General features: G+C 50.2%; 2 protein-coding genes across 7 annotated transcripts in view; one reads left to right on the forward strand and one right to left on the reverse strand.

Moving 5' to 3' along the window:
- Positions 1-1,437: 1,437 nt before the first annotated feature.
- Positions 1,438-12,532, forward strand: CUEDC2 (CUE domain containing 2). 4 transcript variants are annotated; one of them, XM_027667311.1, is made up of 10 exons: positions 1,438-1,504; positions 2,281-2,409; positions 5,490-5,583; positions 6,427-6,570; positions 6,889-6,950; positions 8,370-8,503; positions 9,328-9,498; positions 9,829-9,890; positions 11,571-11,631; positions 12,009-12,532. In XM_027667311.1, the coding sequence occupies exons 3-10, from the start codon at positions 5,510-5,512 to the stop codon at positions 12,153-12,155; spliced, it is 855 nt and encodes a 284-aa protein (XP_027523112.1). In that variant the 5' UTR covers positions 1,438-1,504; positions 2,281-2,409; positions 5,490-5,509; the 3' UTR covers positions 12,156-12,532. The 4 variants fall into 4 exon arrangements, with proteins under 4 accessions (XP_027523112.1, XP_027523113.1, XP_027523114.1 ...); XM_027667312.1 differs by lacking the exon at positions 1,438-1,504 and adding an exon at positions 1,800-2,139; XM_027667313.1 differs by lacking the exon at positions 1,438-1,504 and adding an exon at positions 1,800-1,981.
- Positions 12,533-13,281: 749 nt separating this feature from the next.
- FBXL15 (F-box and leucine rich repeat protein 15) overlaps positions 13,282-16,566 on the reverse strand; it is a 4,033-nt gene continuing 748 nt past the window's right edge. Inside the window, exons 1-5 of one of the 3 annotated variants that reach the window (XM_027667308.1) lie at positions 16,457-16,545; positions 15,757-16,004; positions 15,395-15,645; positions 14,141-14,643; positions 13,282-13,777 (exon numbers count right to left, since the gene is read on the reverse strand). In XM_027667308.1, coding sequence (XP_027523109.1) covers positions 13,588-13,777; positions 14,141-14,643; positions 15,395-15,574 — 873 coding nt within the window. In that variant the 5' untranslated portion in view covers positions 15,575-15,645; positions 15,757-16,004; positions 16,457-16,545 and the 3' untranslated portion in view covers positions 13,282-13,587. Of the gene's footprint in view, positions 13,778-14,140; positions 14,644-15,394; positions 15,646-15,756; positions 16,005-16,456; positions 16,560-16,566 lie in introns of those variants that run through there. The other 2 variants (XM_027667307.1, XM_027667309.1) reach the window with 2 other exon arrangements.

Here is a 16,566-nt window from a genome sequence, read left to right on the forward strand (position 1 = left end):
CAAGCAAGTCAAGGACAGCACAAAGCAGACTGAGGCTAAATGAATCCTTAAATTCTGCTGACAAATAGGATGCAATGAACCACCAGTGGAAAAAGCTGGTAGAACCTCATAACATAAATTAGTTCAGGAAGTTCTGTTCTAATTCAGTCAAGAATTGATGAGGGAATGTAGGTCAAACAAGGCAACTGCAATTGTTTGTCATAGCTTTAAAGATTGTTACATGTGCTACTTCGTTTTCTTCAAAACTTCCCCTTCCACTTCACTGTGATGAGCCCATCCCAGAATGCAGCTGCATTTTCAGCATGTTCTTTATACAGTGGCTCATACAAGTTGAAACCCACCCTAGAAATAGCAGGCTTGCTAGGGGATTTTCAAACTGTTTATCAAACTAAGGTAAAAACACTGATCAAAGGATAGATAATGCAGCATAGTTGATTACTCTCAGTTACTGTGTGGATAAGTGCGGCTAACAAGAGTCAAAAGTAGAAGAAATGAAAGGCAGTGAATACTTCTATAATGAAGTATATTCAGTGTCAGCATATATATACAGTGTCAATGGACGAATGTATGTACATTTAGAGAAATAAATAATGGAAACAAACTCTGTTCTTAATGATACTGGAGTGAGTGTGCAGTGATGCTCCCTACCCAACTGGCATGACTCTGGATTTCTTTGGTGCTGCCAAAGGCAGAATCAGGCTCATTTATTTGGTATTTAGCAACACATGACTGGGGAGCATGAGCCAGAGAAAAACTATGCCTTGCTGCTTTGGGGTTTTTCTGAAGAAGCAGCTGGGATAACTGAGTTCCTTCTCCAAAGCTGCCCCGGGAAGCACTAACTCTGCGTCAGAACTAAGTAAACGGGCAATAGCTGCGACCCTGTCCCCCTGCTCCCCCTTCTCCAGATGGTGCTCAGTCACAGTTTGGACTCCATGATCCCAGAGGTCTTTTCCGACCTAACTGATCCTGGGATTCTTGAAGAGCCTGAGGCTGCCCTAACACGCAGCAATCCTCCAAATCCCCAGAATGACGGATCATACAGCAGCTTGTCAAGCCTGGGTGTAGCGGGGCGGCTTTTTAGTGGAAATGGAAACAGCCTGCTGGCAGCTTCCAAGCTCCGCGGGCGGCAGCTCGGGGAGCATCCCTGACAGGGCTTCGGCTTGGGAGAAGCGCCCCGAGAGGCACTGCAGCTCGGCCCAAACATTTCGAAATGTTCTACTTTCATCAGGGAACGTGTCCCTTGCACTTGGCAGGGAGGCCAGTCCCAGCGAGCCTTTCCCGGGGCGGCTCCGCCAAGGGCCACCCCGGCGCCGGCCCCCTCAAAGGCCGCCCGGGGCCTCCCCGTCCCCTCCTGCCCGGCTCCTGCCCACAGTCAAGATGGCGGCACAGGGACCGCGGCGGAGCGCAGCCGCCCTGCCCTGCTCCGCGCGCCGCCACGTGACGCGTTCAAGCGCGCCGCGCGAGCCCCGCGCGCAGGGAGGGCAGGGAGCGCGCGGGCCATCAGGTGACACACACACACACACACACACACACCCCGGCGGCGGCGCGCGCCCGTCACCGCCCGGGACACGGGGACCGGGACACGGACACGGCCGGGGAGCCCGGGAACCCGGGAGGGACTGGGGTTTAACTGCGGGGTCGGCAGCGCGGGGGGCGGCCCAGGCGGCCGGGCAGGGTGACGCGCAAGCCTCCGCGGTGCGGGGATCGACCCGCGGGGCGCGGCGGGGGAAGGCTCGTCCGCGCACGGCGAGTGTCGGGCACGCCGCGGCCTCGCTGTCCATCCCTGCCGAGGCAATCCCCGCCCGGGCCCGGGGCTGCTCAGCCGGTGTGGCCGCTCCAAGGGCAGCAGCCGCTCGTCGCACCCCGCGTGGGGCTCCTGGGGCTCCGGCCGTGGGGACCCGCCACAGCACGGACACCCAGCAATGCTCTCTGGGCTGTCTCCTTAAAGCCTCGAGAAACAGCTCCTGCTTCGTTTGCCACGGTGATGAGGCCACCAGTGCCTTTGGATTATTCGAGTGATATGCAGGGACCGCTGCTGGCCTTGATAAAAAAACTGTAGATGTTGAACATCTCGACATGTCAGTGAATTCGAAGGCTGATAAGCACGCTAATCTCGCAACCCAGTTAGCCTTCCACAGGGTACATTTTATTCAAAAAAAAAAGTAAAGCTGTACCATATGCATTAGAGGAAACGGTCACAAGTGACATAAAGATACCAGAATGCAGAGTGATTCTGTTGTTCTCCCTCTCCAGCTAATTCAGCTTTCCTTTCCCATAAAGGGCTTCTTCATTCATGGCTTGGGCCAGGCACTCATAGGATGGACCATCAACTCTCCTGCAGGCACTGAAGTGACTTCACAAACACTAGCTGTGAACGAAGGTCCTCGCACAGGTGGCACGTCTTCTCAGGTAAGGGCTCCATGTCAGCAGAGCACCCCAGTGCAGCTGTCCAGTGTAGATCTGGAGGGAGGGGAAGAGTCTGGCCACTGGCATTACTGTTACTGTAATTTACTGGGACTAAGTTCCAACAAAAGCCTTATTTTCATTTCAGAGCATTAAGCAGTTAATTGTGTTAACAAACACAGTGACCTCAGCCTGCTTTCCCATAGTAACCACACTGTGAAAGTTCTTTCAGAGACTTCATTAGGAAAATAAACAAAAAATGGAAGCAGTGAAATTATGTCTGTAAGGTGTTACTTAGCCTGGAAAATTTTCTTTTAGGCCGGCAAAGTTTGAGGAGGTAAATAGTTCAGTGGAGTATAGCCATGGCTGGTTCTCTGTCCTGCCAATCTGGCTTTTGAGAAATTTCCTCTGAGGCTGTATGTCACAGGCTGCACCGAGAGGGCCTTATATCCCAGAGAAACACAATTCCCCAAGCACAGACACACTGAGCAGCATAAGACACGCTTTGTGCTTTCTCAGAACAAGTTTTCAGAGAGCATAGTGAACCATCCCTGTCCCATTACTTGGGCTACATGAACCTTAGCAAAGTGTTTTAATCAATCCCTCAGCCAGATCAGATTTACCTAAACTTTCTCTAACCTGCTCTGAGAAATATCCAAGGCATATAACACCCATCTCCTTCCACTTGCAGAAACCTCTAGTCACTGGTAGGCAAATTAATGATCTCATAAAAGTTGATATACATCCAAATGGCAGTTCCTCTTAGCTCAAAAACGTTTTCCTAAATTGCTCTCCTCAAGTCTGTCTTGTTAATATAAAGTCCAAGGCACAATCAGTCATTCCCATCCCATCACACTGACTATTTGAGAATCATTACTGAAGCTTGACTTGAAAGAGCTGTCCAAAATGATCTAGCTGTACGCAAACATTCCAGATTTTCACCCTTTTTGAGGAAAGTAGATTTGTATAAATAGTAAGCCAACTTTTCTTGAATATAGCATAGGTAGTTATTTTATACAGCAGAAGGATAATGGTACTTTTAGAGAGATATTATTCCTACATCTGTTTTACCAAAAAAAAAACCCCTACATTTGACAGTAACATGTTAGGATGGAGAATGCAAAAGTGATGGGGATTGGTAGGTTCTCAGGATCTGATAGTAGCTTGGGAAACTCTGTTCAGTTGCTGGTCAAAGTATCTAGCACAGAAAATGAATAACTTTCGCATTCACATTTTGAGAACTGATACCACTTTTCTCTGCCTAAGGTGAGGAAATACATATGCCACGCAGTGTTACATGAATCAAGTAAGCAGTCCTGATATTTCAAACCAAGCCTGTCTTAATGAGATGAAATACAGTGCTCCACTGCTCATTCTTTAATAGTAAACTCCAGTGTTTAAAGACTGCCAGAAAAATAACAGGGATTTCCAAGACCTGAAGGTCTCTTATTCTGACAGTGCAAAACTCTGAGGCTGTAGCTGTGAACAGAGCAATAGAAGTATCATTTCTTTATTGTACACTTTTAAAAATAGATTCTGTGCAACATGTTACACAGAGCCTACAGTATAACAACCGGAATTGCAGAAGGACTTTCATAGATATATTTGAATCAGCTGACAGCTACTGTAGTGATCTTAAAATCCACATTGCAATCACATCTGGAAGTTTAAAACTATGGTAACATCTTTCCAAGGGAATTGAGCTCTCAGGAGACTGATTTCTCCTGCCTTTGGTTTTTAGATCAATTTGTGTATTGTAAATCACTCCCACACAAACTGGGCACATAGGATAAGCTCTTCTAGTGAATCTCCCCCTTAACTATTGCAGGTCACCACTAGAAAAAGTGTGGCATTTGAAGGTATAATGCATAAAGTGTTTCGGTGTCCCAAATTATGTAATTCTAAACTTGTCTGAGTGCCACGGGGTGGTTTTGTTTATATCCTGCTAGCTCTGAAAGTCTCATCTCAGGAAATGCCAAACCTTTTTTGATTCCCATGGAAATGTGGGAATTGTCTGTCAGCAGCCACGTGACTGCTCCATGAGTTCTGTGTCAAACAGACCTGGTCATGTCCTAGTGTGGTTGAAATGAGGGAGCTGCACTGCTGGGAGCATGTTGACCTTTGGAAGTTCTCTGGCCAATGACCACATCAGTTTCTCTGTATGCAGGGCCAGTTCTTCCTCAGAAGAACTCAGTGCTTGTACCAGGAGTTTGTCCACCCAACAGCTTTGTAGACTCCGGTGGGAAGGAATGGTTAAGGAACAGCTTTTTTCCACCCAATTCAGTCCAAGCTCAGTACTGATAGCTGAAGGAGGGCTGTGGGCAGCCCCTTTCTGCCATGGTAGGAGCTCTGTGATTCTTAGAGCTCCCCTGAGTTTTGGGTTATCAAGTGCCCCTTGTTGTAGCTGCATCAACTGTAGAATGGCTCATTTACCAAGCACAACAACGGGCTCCTGTTTGGGCAGGATTCCACTGGCAGTCTGTGCCTGACCTGGAGACCTTTGATATTTTGGCTGGCAGACTAGTCATCTGTGCCCTGCTTGGTATTTCCCTGTAAAATATGCTCTAGGTTGTCCTTTCTTTAGGAGACATTACTCTTCCTCCCACTCGTTCCTGAGTCAAGTCCAAGCATTGCTGCAAATGCTTTTAGCTGGAAGGTCCACCCCTTTCTGTACTGAGAGTGCAAATCCACTACCCATTGCTTCCTCACCGGACAACACAGTGTTCCAGCTCAGAAGGTGTCCCTGAGCCCCTGCAGCTGGACACATCTGCATTTCCAGCTTTGCTTCCCAGAGGTGACATTTTAAACGTACAGTACAGCTGCATACCTCCAGCATCAACACAATTAGAAGAGGCCCAAGATGTTGGGCTGCTTTGGGCTGGTATTTCCAGTGGATCCTCACACTGCTACTTTTTATGGATGTTTTTGCCTGCTGTTACTCAGAGACGACAAGACGTTGGAGGCGTTTGTGAATTGTTCTGATCAGAAGAGCACACTCGCCTGTACCTCCATTTTGATCTTGATATTTTGATCTACTTCTTGCCTTTAAAATTACATGGAGTTTTCTTTTTCCTCCTGTTTTTTAGAGAAAAAGGTTTAGAGAGACATGGAGCTTGAAAGAATCATTCGAGACGCACTGACACGCTTCATCCAGTCCCACATCCCTGCAGCAGATCTCAGGTATGTTGAGATAGGCAGATCCAATATCATTGTTCCAGCTTGAACTCTGCATTAATTGTCCCTCTGTGCATTATATTGAACTCTGTAGCTTTCCCGTACTTTGTGTTGCTTTTCTTTAAGCCAGATCCAGGATGGAGGTAATTTGCACAGACTCTGAGAGGAATGCTTGAACAGCTATAGTTTAGCATTGCAATCTAGCGATGTCATTTCTTTGATGACCAAGATGATTAATTTCCTGTCCAGTAATACCCATTAGAATATGGGATTTCCTTCATTCCACAGTGCTCCCAAAAGGCTTTCTGAGCAGGATAATGCTATGTCAGGGCTCTCCTATTTTGAACTCTGTCTACATGCAGAGATACAGCTGCCTTGAGGCTGGAACACAGCAGCTGGTTTTGCAGCTGGTGCCAGTAGTGACATAAGTGTGGAGAGCAGGAAGCAGAGAACACTGCATCCCACAGAGAGTGTAGCTTGACACCATATGATGACCTCACCTGAAACACCAGTCAGCATAGTCAGTCAGTCAAGGGTTTGAGCACTTGGAATATTTTGGTTAGCTCAGCTGACGCACCTACAGGAGCCTCTGGGCACACTGGGTCTTTCATTCAGTGCTGCCCAGGAGGTAGAACTGCATGCAGTATTTTATCTGTTAATGCTTCCCACTCAACCACTGGCCACCTGCTGCCTGGCTTTACTGGTGGTATATGCCCATAAGATACACTCCACATAGGTCCTTCTGCTGCCATATTAAACAGACAGGAGGTTAGGGGGAATGGGGATGTTGAGAGAAGAAGAACTGGGCCTCTTGACACTGCTGCCATCCTGTCTTCTCTCTGTCTCCAGTGGGATGGATGATGTTTTCTTCTCTTATATCACGGGTGTCCTGGAGGAGCTGGGCTCACCAGAGTCCTCTGAGGAGAATTTTGACATGGACACCTTTGTGGAAATGATGGAGGCATATATCCCTGGATTTGCAGAAATCCACAGGTATGTAACTGTTGCTGCTTTTTATGTGCATGTCACACACTGAGGGCCTGGACCCAGGCCCCTCAGTACCATAAATTCTTTTGTTATACCCAGTCAAAGATGTATTAGTACCAAACCTGTGCAATTAAGTCAGTCTTTGCCTGAATACACAGATGCTAATCCCAGTATAGTTTGCAAGTAGGTCCTTGGCCATCTGAAATACCAGTTGATTTTTTTGGGCTTCCCATCAAGCCTTCTCTTTCTATAAAAAGGTCGCCAAGTAGGATTGGCTAGTGCTTTTGTTTCTCACACTAATAATACAGCTTCTGTCTCTTGCAGTGGGGATGTTTGCGAAATGATGTTCTCCCTCTCAGAAAGGCTTGGTGAAGCTCGCAACAAAGGTGAGTTACACAAACTATTTCAGCACAAGAAGGTATATTCTGTACATGTTTTCAGTCTTCATATTTGGAGTTGAGTAATGTCACAGGATAAAATACGATCTTGTTTGCCAGAGTTAAGATCTCATAAGGTAGCCTGAATTGATTGACAGGGTTTTTTTCAATGTTCAGTCAGGTTTTTGATGTCAACACATGGGAGGTTGTAGTCATACGGAATACTGTCCAAGACATACTGGAGTGAAAAACACATGATCAGTTCTCCAAATACCTCTGTTGAGATCAAATCCAGAGTAACAAGGAAGAAATAGCAGACACAGGGCTGCTTGTTGAAATTATGCTGTAGGTTAATTCTGAAAGTGAGGATTTTTGCGTGCCTCTGATACCCATCTGCCTAAGTGGCACTACCACTGTGCAGCCTTTATCAGGTGCATCATCAGAAAAAGTATCCAGCTGAATACATGTATCACATCTAGACTTAGCATCCTCAAAGCTCCCTTCCCATTCATCCATGGACCCTGGCACAGATGAATGATGTGCTCTGTCCTGCACAAGACTACACTATGCCAATGACCCTTTCTAACCTCAGCATTCACAGATCAGCTGGACTGCTCTATCAGGTGCTTCCCACTAAAGAACAGACAGGTTGAAGTGCCTGGATATTAAGCCTTCCAGGACATACAAGTCTGGGTTTTGCTTGTCTAGTAACATCTTTGCTGTCTTGCCAGAAGGGTACACAGTGTAGAACAGACAGTCCTGTCTTTTATCTTACTTGCTGCTTTCTTGAACTTGGCAAAATCTACTGTTCTGCTCTGGTATCCTGCATCCTACCCTTTGAGGATCCTGATGTAGCCAGAGCATGGAAGGAAAGCACCATTCCAGTCTTAGATAGGACAGAGAAAACGTGAAATGATTCTTCTTGCAGTGACAAAAAAACAGCCTGTAAAAAAGAGATGCATCAGAGTAACCTGATCACAGGATCTGCTGGCTTGCATGCAGTCTGGGGACTACTACAGTGTATTCCCAAATTTAAAATCAAAACCACACCTTATTTCAAAGATAGAGTAAACACCAGGGAATTCTTAAAAAATGTAAGAAAAATACCTTAAGTATCCACAACCAAAGCACTAGAGAACCAAGAATGGAAAGGTAGAATTGAATTTGCAAGCAGCCCATGCCCTCTACAGCCTGGACATGCAGAAGTCGGGCACTCCAGCACGTGTTAGCACTGCCTTCCTGCAGGTCAGTGTGAGCAGAGCTGCAACTGTCCTCGCTGAGGGCAGAAGGAACAGTAGTGCTTCCAAGTCTTGTCACGTAAGAGATTTGCTTTGGCACATGATGCACTAGCAATCTAATGCCAACAGAAAGCACAAAGCTCTAACCTTAGTGGGACTGTTCCTCAGGAGATATCAATGTGTCTTTAAGAAAAACCTGGCCAAAAGGCTGTGGAAAGCAGGAGTGAAGCACCCTCTGAAGACCTCACCAAGGGCCAGGAGCCTGGAGCTGGAGCCTGCAACGGGGAAAGGCTGTGCACTGTAACAGACGGAGCCAGGGCCCAGGTATGAGTACCCTGCAGAGGAGCAGGAACACTGGGGACAGTCACAGAGCACTAGGCTACCAGCACCACCTGAGGGCATTTTCCAGCTCTGGAAGGAACCACAGCATGGGCGGTGACCAGGCATCACCGTGTCTGTGATCTCCTAATTGTATGGCCTAAACAAGACTGTGTCAGAAAATTATGTGCTGACAGAAGACTATGAGGCAATGCCCTGGCTCATCCTTTCCAGCAGCTGGAAAGGATGAGCCAGAGCAGTGGCACTGAGAGCCTGTCCCAGTGCCCTCAGAGATCCCACAGCACTACAGCACCTGGCGTATATCTCCCACCTTCCTCCCCTATGCTCTGTTTGCTCTTTCTCCAGTGCTGATCTATTCCTGCTCTGCAGCATTCTGTATCCACAACTTTCTAGAAAATGCTGCTATGGTGATTCCTTCTGCTGTAGCCTCAGGTCAGTGTTTAGCAGCTCCTTCCTTTTCTGATCAAAGCACACACAGCTTCACAAGGTGTGCAGGACTTCAGGCATTTGCACCACAGTGTCCAGAAAGCTCGCTCCTAAGGAGACACATGGCATGGCCACACAGATGAGTCAGTTCACATCAGCCCTACTTGGAAGTTGAAACAGAGGAGGAGATTAAGGAAGAGTAATGGTTTGTCTTTCCAAGGATACATTTCCTTGTTAGCTTCAGGAATGGGATTTAGCGACATTTGTAAGGAGAGAGAGCCTTCAGCGAAAGGCAGGCCGAATTTCCTGACAATGAAAAACCAGAGGCCCTAGCCCTCTCCTCACTGCATCCTCAACTTACCGCTGTCTCTTGCTCCAACTAGGAAGACGATGACTTGAAGGATGGGTTGGAGCTGCTACTGGAGATGTTCCCAGCCTGTACCGTGAGCCAGGCAGAAAAGGCTCTTGCCATGGCCTTGGGGAACTTGGAGGAGGCAGTGCAGTTAATTGTGGAGGAGAAGGTGGAAATTGGCCCATCAGGTGTGAGTGTGAAGGTACTGTACTCTGACCTGGGTGGCAGTGGGCCAAGGAGCAGAGCAGAGGTCAGGGACACACAGGCATCACAGCTGTCTCCCACAAGCAGGAGCTTTGACTGCACAATGAGCCAGGAGGATCACCCAGAATAACAGCCCCTCTCCCTCCCTTGGCTCTCTTAGTATTAGGCTGTGCCCACAACCAAGCTAGCAGCCCAGGGGAGGTATGGCTGGCACTGCTTTCCCGGAGAGGCTGGAGTGCTCCACCAGCAGCTGGGCTCACCAAGCTAGCAGGGGGAAACTGTGCTCCAAGTGTTGTGCTGTTCATACACCCACCTTGTCTCCTCCCAGGAACTGGCACGGCCCCGCAGAACACCCAACCATGAGGAACTAAAACAGGTTATCCTACAGAAGTAAGTACCCAACAGCAAAGAACCCCTCATTTTGCTCTCAGTAAAGGAGGAGGTGGCAGTGTGGGGAACAATGTGGTCTATAAAGAACTTAGGCTGCAAGATGCTTAGTAAGGAGGCTGTGAAACTGATTCGGGTAAAGCTGAACACATCTAAACACAAATACAATCACCATCTGGAGGGGAAAAAAAACCAACAACCAACAACTGCAAAAAAACCAAACCAAACCAACAAAAAAACAAAACAAAGAGTTTTGGTATTTTTAGAGCTCTAGCACAGAAACAGATTATCTGTACCAGCTGGGTCACAACACTGGCTGTGTGTGAGGTTTCAGCCTCCTGCACATATAGTGTAAATCACAGTACTGTTGGCTGAGGTCCTGGTTAAAGTTTCAAGGCACAAACATCATGCTGCAGCTCAGGTAACAAACACATGGTGATTTGTAGAACTACAGTGTTTGTAGAACTCATTCATACCTCTGTCCTTGGAGACAGTCCAAACAAGGCTAAAGATATCTTTAAGAGGCTGTCTGTACAACAACACTGAGAAGATTAAATCTCAGTTGCTGAAGGTGAAAATTCAGTGCATTTAAAGAAACCTCTCTGAAGTCCCCCTGTAGGCTTCTTGAGAATGAAAGTATCTATAGATTGGTTTACCTATATTTATTTCTAAAAGCATTTAAATCTCAGTAAGAGAACCCACACTGTGGTTTCATCGATCTGCTTTAAGATTTCAGCTTTCATGAGCAGGCAGCTTCCACACATCTATCCAGCCACATCTTTTCCACCACTTTACATTCTCCCCAGTGACAGAATAACCAATTGGTGGGCTAGGAAAGATAACACAAGGCAGAACAGCATCCAGGCAGAAGTAGTAACCTCTGTCCTTGCCCAGCTCCTGTCCAGGCTCACGTCGGTGACAGGCGAGGGAACAAAAAAGCACGGGCTGCTTGTTATGTTTCTGAGAACTTCAGTTTAATGACATTTTGGCAACATCCTGTACTTTAAACATCACTCAAGCACAGGTACAGAGAGCAGATCGCCATAGCTGAAGATACACATGAGCAACTATACTAACTACTGAGGGAGCAGTCACGGTCAGCTGTGCTAAACCAGCACCAAAATCTCAGAGAGTAGCAACTCAGCAGTACAGCAAGCAAATGCTTGGACCCTGATGTTTCAGTCATGTAGGAAATGAGGTGATGCTTTTATGAAGTTGCTTCCAGAACAGGCCTGTTTCATAGTCAAGTAGGAGATGGAGTGTGAAAGAAACACCATCGTTCAGAGCAGAAGCAGACAGATTGGTCCTCTAATCTCACCTGTCTCCTTTGGCTGCCATCACTTGGACTGAGGAGGAGTAAAGCTGCCCTAATGGGAGAGCACACCTGACCTCAGCACCTCTCTCAGTTCTGCAGTGGCTACCAGCATTCTCAGACACCTGAGTTTTCAATACCTTTCACATATAGCCAAGGATGCTACTCCAGGAGAATCCTGCTGGATTCTCACCAGAAGGATGACACCTCTGCCCATTTCATCCACTTGGGAACATCCAAGTGCTCTTTGCTGCAATCTAGTCACATAGGACACATTGCACAGCCACAAACCATCCAGGGGAGAAGGGATATAGGCTGTGAGTAGCCCCAGGCAACATAGCAGTGTTTACTAAATGCTTATTGTGTTTCAGATACATGATGGTGGATAGTGCAGATGATCAGAAAACACATCGGCCAGCTCCACCCAAAGAGGTAAGCAGAGCAGTCTCAGCTCACCAGCAGTTTGAATGTCCTTTGTTACAAGGTTTAAAAAAATCAGGGTGCAAGTCCAAAAAGCAAGAGGGCAGCCAAAGGTAGGACCATTCACAGAACCTCTTACTCAAAGAGAGAAGATTAGCTTAGCTCAGGTGCTGCAGGGTCTGTCAGTTCCTACCATTCCTGACTACCGTGGCTCTTGCTCCCCCCCCATCAGACAACATCCTTTCCAATTTTGGCCAAGATTCCAAGCACAGATGATGGTAAAGCAGCCCACCCACCTCCCAGAGTGCAGTTCTACTTCTGCTTGCCCCTTGCCTTTCTCAAGCAGTGTGGCTGTCCATCCACTTGGTGTTAATGTCTTTCCTCGCCAGGCTCCCAAGAAGTTGATCCGCTATATCGATAACCAGGTGGTGAGTACAAAAGGAGAGAGGTACAAAGACATCAAGAAGCCTGAGAGTGAAGAGATGAAAAGAACCTATATCAGCCTAAAACCAGCCAGGAAGTACAAGTTCCACTGACAGCCAGGTTCTCCTGCTCTTCAGCCTTCCACCTCACTGGCCAGGCATGGCAGGATGGACTGTGGTGCTAGGAATGAGGGACTCCTCCACCTGCCACTAACTTGAACTAACCTGGGAGCCAGGACACTGTTTTCAGCTTCCTCAACTAACCTGGTTGACAAGGAGGAGAGTTCTCTCCTTGTGTAGCTATCCCTTTGCCCCCAGGGGCACACTGCAGTGGCTCTCTGGGGCCTGGGCATTGTCTGCTATATATTGCATGGGACATTTTTAGATCTGAGATGTGGCTTGTGCTTTTGCAGCAACCTTTTTAACAAGTCTCTGTGCACTGTTGCTTTGAGTGCCAGTATTAATAAAGATGATGTGACTTGGTGTGTAGTTCTGCCAGAGCATGCACATGCTTTACAGACACTATCTCCAATCCCTCCTAGGGCCAAAGATAGAATCAGGGTCATCCTCTCTTCCCCTCGTTACTCTCACCACAAGATGTGGCTGCTGTTTGATTAATTGCCTAGCGGATAACAAGTGCTGAGACTGAACTCCAGAGCTATACTCTCCCTGCCAACATAACCTGCAGCTCTCCACAAACTTCAGCTGACAGAAGAGCCAGTGCTCCTGCCATTTCTTACCACTATTGAGTGCCAAATTTCCAGCCATGCCACACGGAGCAAGATAAGTAGCAGGCCTGGGCACTACTAAAATGTTAAGTCAGAAGCTGGAAGAAACAAATGACAATGACCAACTGCTTTCAGTGACAGCACAGCTAGGTTTGGTGCCTTTCTGTCAGTGAAACTGTAGGTAGGAGCATCTCCCACCTTGCCCCAGCCTAAACCAGCACCCTAGGCCTGGACAGACACACTGCCTGCGCTGGGGCCATGCCAGTCCTTTGGTGCTAGGCTGGCCAGTGGCCACAGGCTGGAGCTAGGCTTACTGCCCTCCTCCCAGAGCCCAGAGGGGCCTGCCCTCTCCCAAGAGGAAGGCTGGTAGCTGTTCTCTTTTCTGCTCCAGCTGGTCTGGTTTGTTCCACAGCTCTGCTGGCATGCCCTGTACACCCACCCCAGGGGACAGTCTCCATCACACGCTCCCCTGCTCTCTGGACAGCTGCCGCTTAGAGATTTAAAATACAACAAATAGTAAATCCTATCTATTAGCTGGCCTGGCCAAGGCCTGTTCAGCACCATGGTGTTCCTGCAAGTCACGCGCTCTCTCCATGCCACTGCAGAGGGAGTTACTTTCCCCAGAGGCATCAATGAAGCCTATTCATGAACACTCAGTGGCTGCTAAACAGCCCCAGAGGAAAGAGTGAGCCCCACTCAGGCCAGCCTCACCAATGGGACCGACCTCTCCCTCTGCACGTCTCCACAGCAGCCAGTTCCAGCATCCTTCTGGGTTCCCAGCGTTGCATCAGTCCCCCCCCTCCCCAGCAGCAGCAGTTCTAGATCTGAAGGTTGATGAAAGGGGCGAAGCCAACCGCATCCTCCAGGAGAACAAGAGCCCTCTGCAGTGGGGGCTCCACATCCAGCACCACCCCACGGCTTCGGAGGACGCTCAAGCTGGACTCAGCCACGTTGTGGCAATGCTTGACCTTCAGTGAGCGCAGCTTGGGACAGTACTCAGCCAGGACTCTGCCAAGAAAGAGAGCACATGCAAGTTGCAAGTCAGGATTCCTAAGTGCACCATTCATGCTCTACTCTACTCCCAGCAGCCCAGCGCTCATGACTGTACCATACATGCACCATCGTGTGGGAGCAGCACCCTGGCAGTCTGAGAGAAAGTCAAGGGACATGGCTGGATCCCAGACCTACCCTCCATAATATGCTGGGAAATTTGCTGTCAGTAGCACACAGTGTCTCTCCTGAAGGGCCTGCAAGTGGCTTCTCTCCCAGACTGAGCTCTCATTGCTTTCAGCATGAAGATACCTGCCTTTCCTCTCTGGTTCTCTTCCTCTCCCTACCCCAGTCACCTGCCATCCCCACATTGCTCAGTACCTGATGGAGTTATTCTTGACTCGCAGACACCCTGTGAGGTCCAAGTGCTCCAGCTCGGGGCAGCACTTGGCAGTCTCCTCGACTGCCACGTCGCCCACATTGGCATTGACAGCCAGCGACAGAGACTTGAGCCTGCTGCACTTCTGCACCAGGTAACAGATGGCCTCGTCCTTCAGCTGGCGGCAGGCTGTCAGGTCCACAGCCTCCAGGGCCTTGCAGTGGTCAGCCAGGCTGCGCAGGGCCAGGCTGTCCACCCAGTCGCACTGAGCCAGGGACAGCTGGCGCAGGTTGGGGCAGCTCAGCGAGATGGTCACCAGCGCGTGGCGGCTGAGCTGGACACAGCCCTTCAGCTGGATCTGGTGGAGGTGGTGGTTCTGCTCGATGACTGGGAGCAGCTCGCAGTCCGTCAGCCAGTTGGAGCAGTCCTGGAGTGCCAGCTGCTGCAGTACTTTGTTGTCCTTCAACAGGTTAACAAAAGCAGCTTGAGGGATGGCTGGTCTGATCTGTGTGGGGAACCCAGGAAGAGTTAGGCACCTCCCCAGCATTTCATATCAGCCTGATCCTCACCAAATACCCTCTCCCCTCCTTTCTTCCACTGTGACAGTGGTGACCAAAGCCACTCTCTGTCCTCATCCTGGGGCAAACCCTACCATCAGACTCTCCTCACGTCATGCCAAGGCTACTGCCATAAGCTAGGAAGATGCTCTGGCTTCTCCATCCCACATCATCACTCCTGCATTTATATACTTGTGGTGAGCTCCACATGTCTGCTCCCCAAAAATCTCTTTGCTAGACCATTCTGTGTCCTCACAGAACAGCAGCTACTCCTGTCTTTCCCACTCCTAGGCAGTGTCTCCTAGAGCCAGCACAAGCTTTCCCCGATGACCAGGCACAGAGTTACCCCCCATCAGACCCACCCTATTGCACAACCTCTGTGAGGACCAACAGGCCATGCCACTCCAGAGCTGGCTTGTATTTCTGCCAGCCAGTGCCCCATAATGGCCTAGGTGGAATTTCCAGGCTTACTCCTCCCAGGGCCTCTTGCTAAAGACACTGGCATTGCTGGGCCCTGAATCACTGCCTCTCCTCCCTGAGCCCATTTGTCCAGTCTGACACCTGAGCCATTAACCCAAGCTCCTGAGAAAAAACTACCCTCCTTGCCCGGGGGTTCTTCTCCCCACATAGATGCTCCCCTGTTAGTTCCAAAGCAGTAGGACATCTGTGTCCTCCCCCAGCCTCAGAGCCATCCAATACCTGGCTTGAGTCAAAGCAGCGCATGTTGGCCAGGTACAGCTGGATGAGAGACTGGAATGACTTGCTGACCCTCTGCAGGCTCAGGAGCTGCTGCAGTGGCAGATGACAGAGAACATGTGGAAGCAAGATGTCTTCCCAGGGCAGGTCCAGGAGGCATCGCCTGGTGGGGGTCAAACTCATCCTCAGACACCAGAGAGCCAGGCCACTGCGGGAGCTGGGCTAGATCACCTCACACCTACTGCTGGGTGCCTCTAGGAGGAACAGCCAGAAAGAAAGACTCAGCGACGTTTCCCACAATCAGCCCACAGGGTAAAATCCCTTGGCGATCCATCAGCAGGGCATGTGCCTGCCACCTTCGTCACCTCCTCCCCAGCCTGGGACGTTCACTGCTCAGGCATCCGAGTCCACCTGCCCGCACTGCCCTCCAGGAGTCCTCGGGTAGGGCTTTCTACCAGCCACTGATGGAGTCCCTGTCCCTCAGCGAAGCAGCAGGAGGCTGCTGCAGCATCACCGCACTGCTCGCAGGGTAGCTGTGCCCGGCTTTCACATCTGAGCGTCGCTCTATTCGGCAGCTAGTCCCCGGCATCCAGTGCCGGGCCACTCGGGCGCCCTGCGAGGGGGAGAGACCAGGTCCCCCCACGGTGTCCCCCCGAGGAGCGGGCACTCGGCACCTCTCTGGCGATGAGGCCTCGGGCCGCGAGAGGAACCGGCAGAGGGGTCCTGGCAGTCCGGGGCCTCCCGAGCTGCGGCTGGAGGACGGTTAGACTCGGCCCAACAGCACCCGCAGCTGGGGGAGCCTCGCCCGCGGCCGTTTCTGCCCCGCCGCCCCACGGGGACCCGCTCGGCCCCAGAGTCGCCCCCGAGCTGCCCTGCCGCCGCGGCTGCGGGAGACACACTGGGGCCTGGACACCGCCCCACTCCCCGCCGCAGAGCCCCGTGGCAAGGCGGCAGCGCAGTGCAGCCCAGCCCAGCCCAACCCATGTCCTGTCCTGCCCTGCCCAGCCCTGCCCAGCCCAGCCCTGTCCTGCCCAGTCCTGTCCTGTCTTGTCCTGTCCCCGGTACCTGCGGCCCCGGCGAAGCTCCCCCGGCCCGTCCATCCCACCGCGCCGCACCCGCCCGGGCCACCGGCGGCCGCCCGTGACGTCACGGCGCCGGGCGGAAGTGCGCGCGCG

This window comes from Corapipo altera, unplaced genomic scaffold (genome assembly GCF_003945725.1).
Source record: "Corapipo altera isolate COAL_440 unplaced genomic scaffold, ASM394572v1 327, whole genome shotgun sequence".
In the NCBI taxonomy this organism is placed as follows: Eukaryota; Metazoa; Chordata; class Aves; order Passeriformes; family Pipridae; genus Corapipo; species Corapipo altera.

What these genes read in the sequence shown, in the direction of transcription:
- CUEDC2 (XM_027667311.1), top strand. Translation starts at nt 5,510, where the DNA reads ATGGAGCTTGAAAGAATCATTCGAGACGCACTGACACGCTTCATCCAG. An exon ending in GGATTTGCAGAAATCCACAG is followed by an intron (nt 6,571 to 6,888) that starts GTATGTAACTGT and finishes TGTCTCTTGCAG; the next exon opens with TGGGGATGTTTGCGAAATGA. An exon ending in CAGACGGAGCCAGGGCCCAG is followed by an intron (nt 8,504 to 9,327) that starts GTATGAGTACCC and finishes TGCTCCAACTAG; the next exon opens with GAAGACGATGACTTGAAGGA.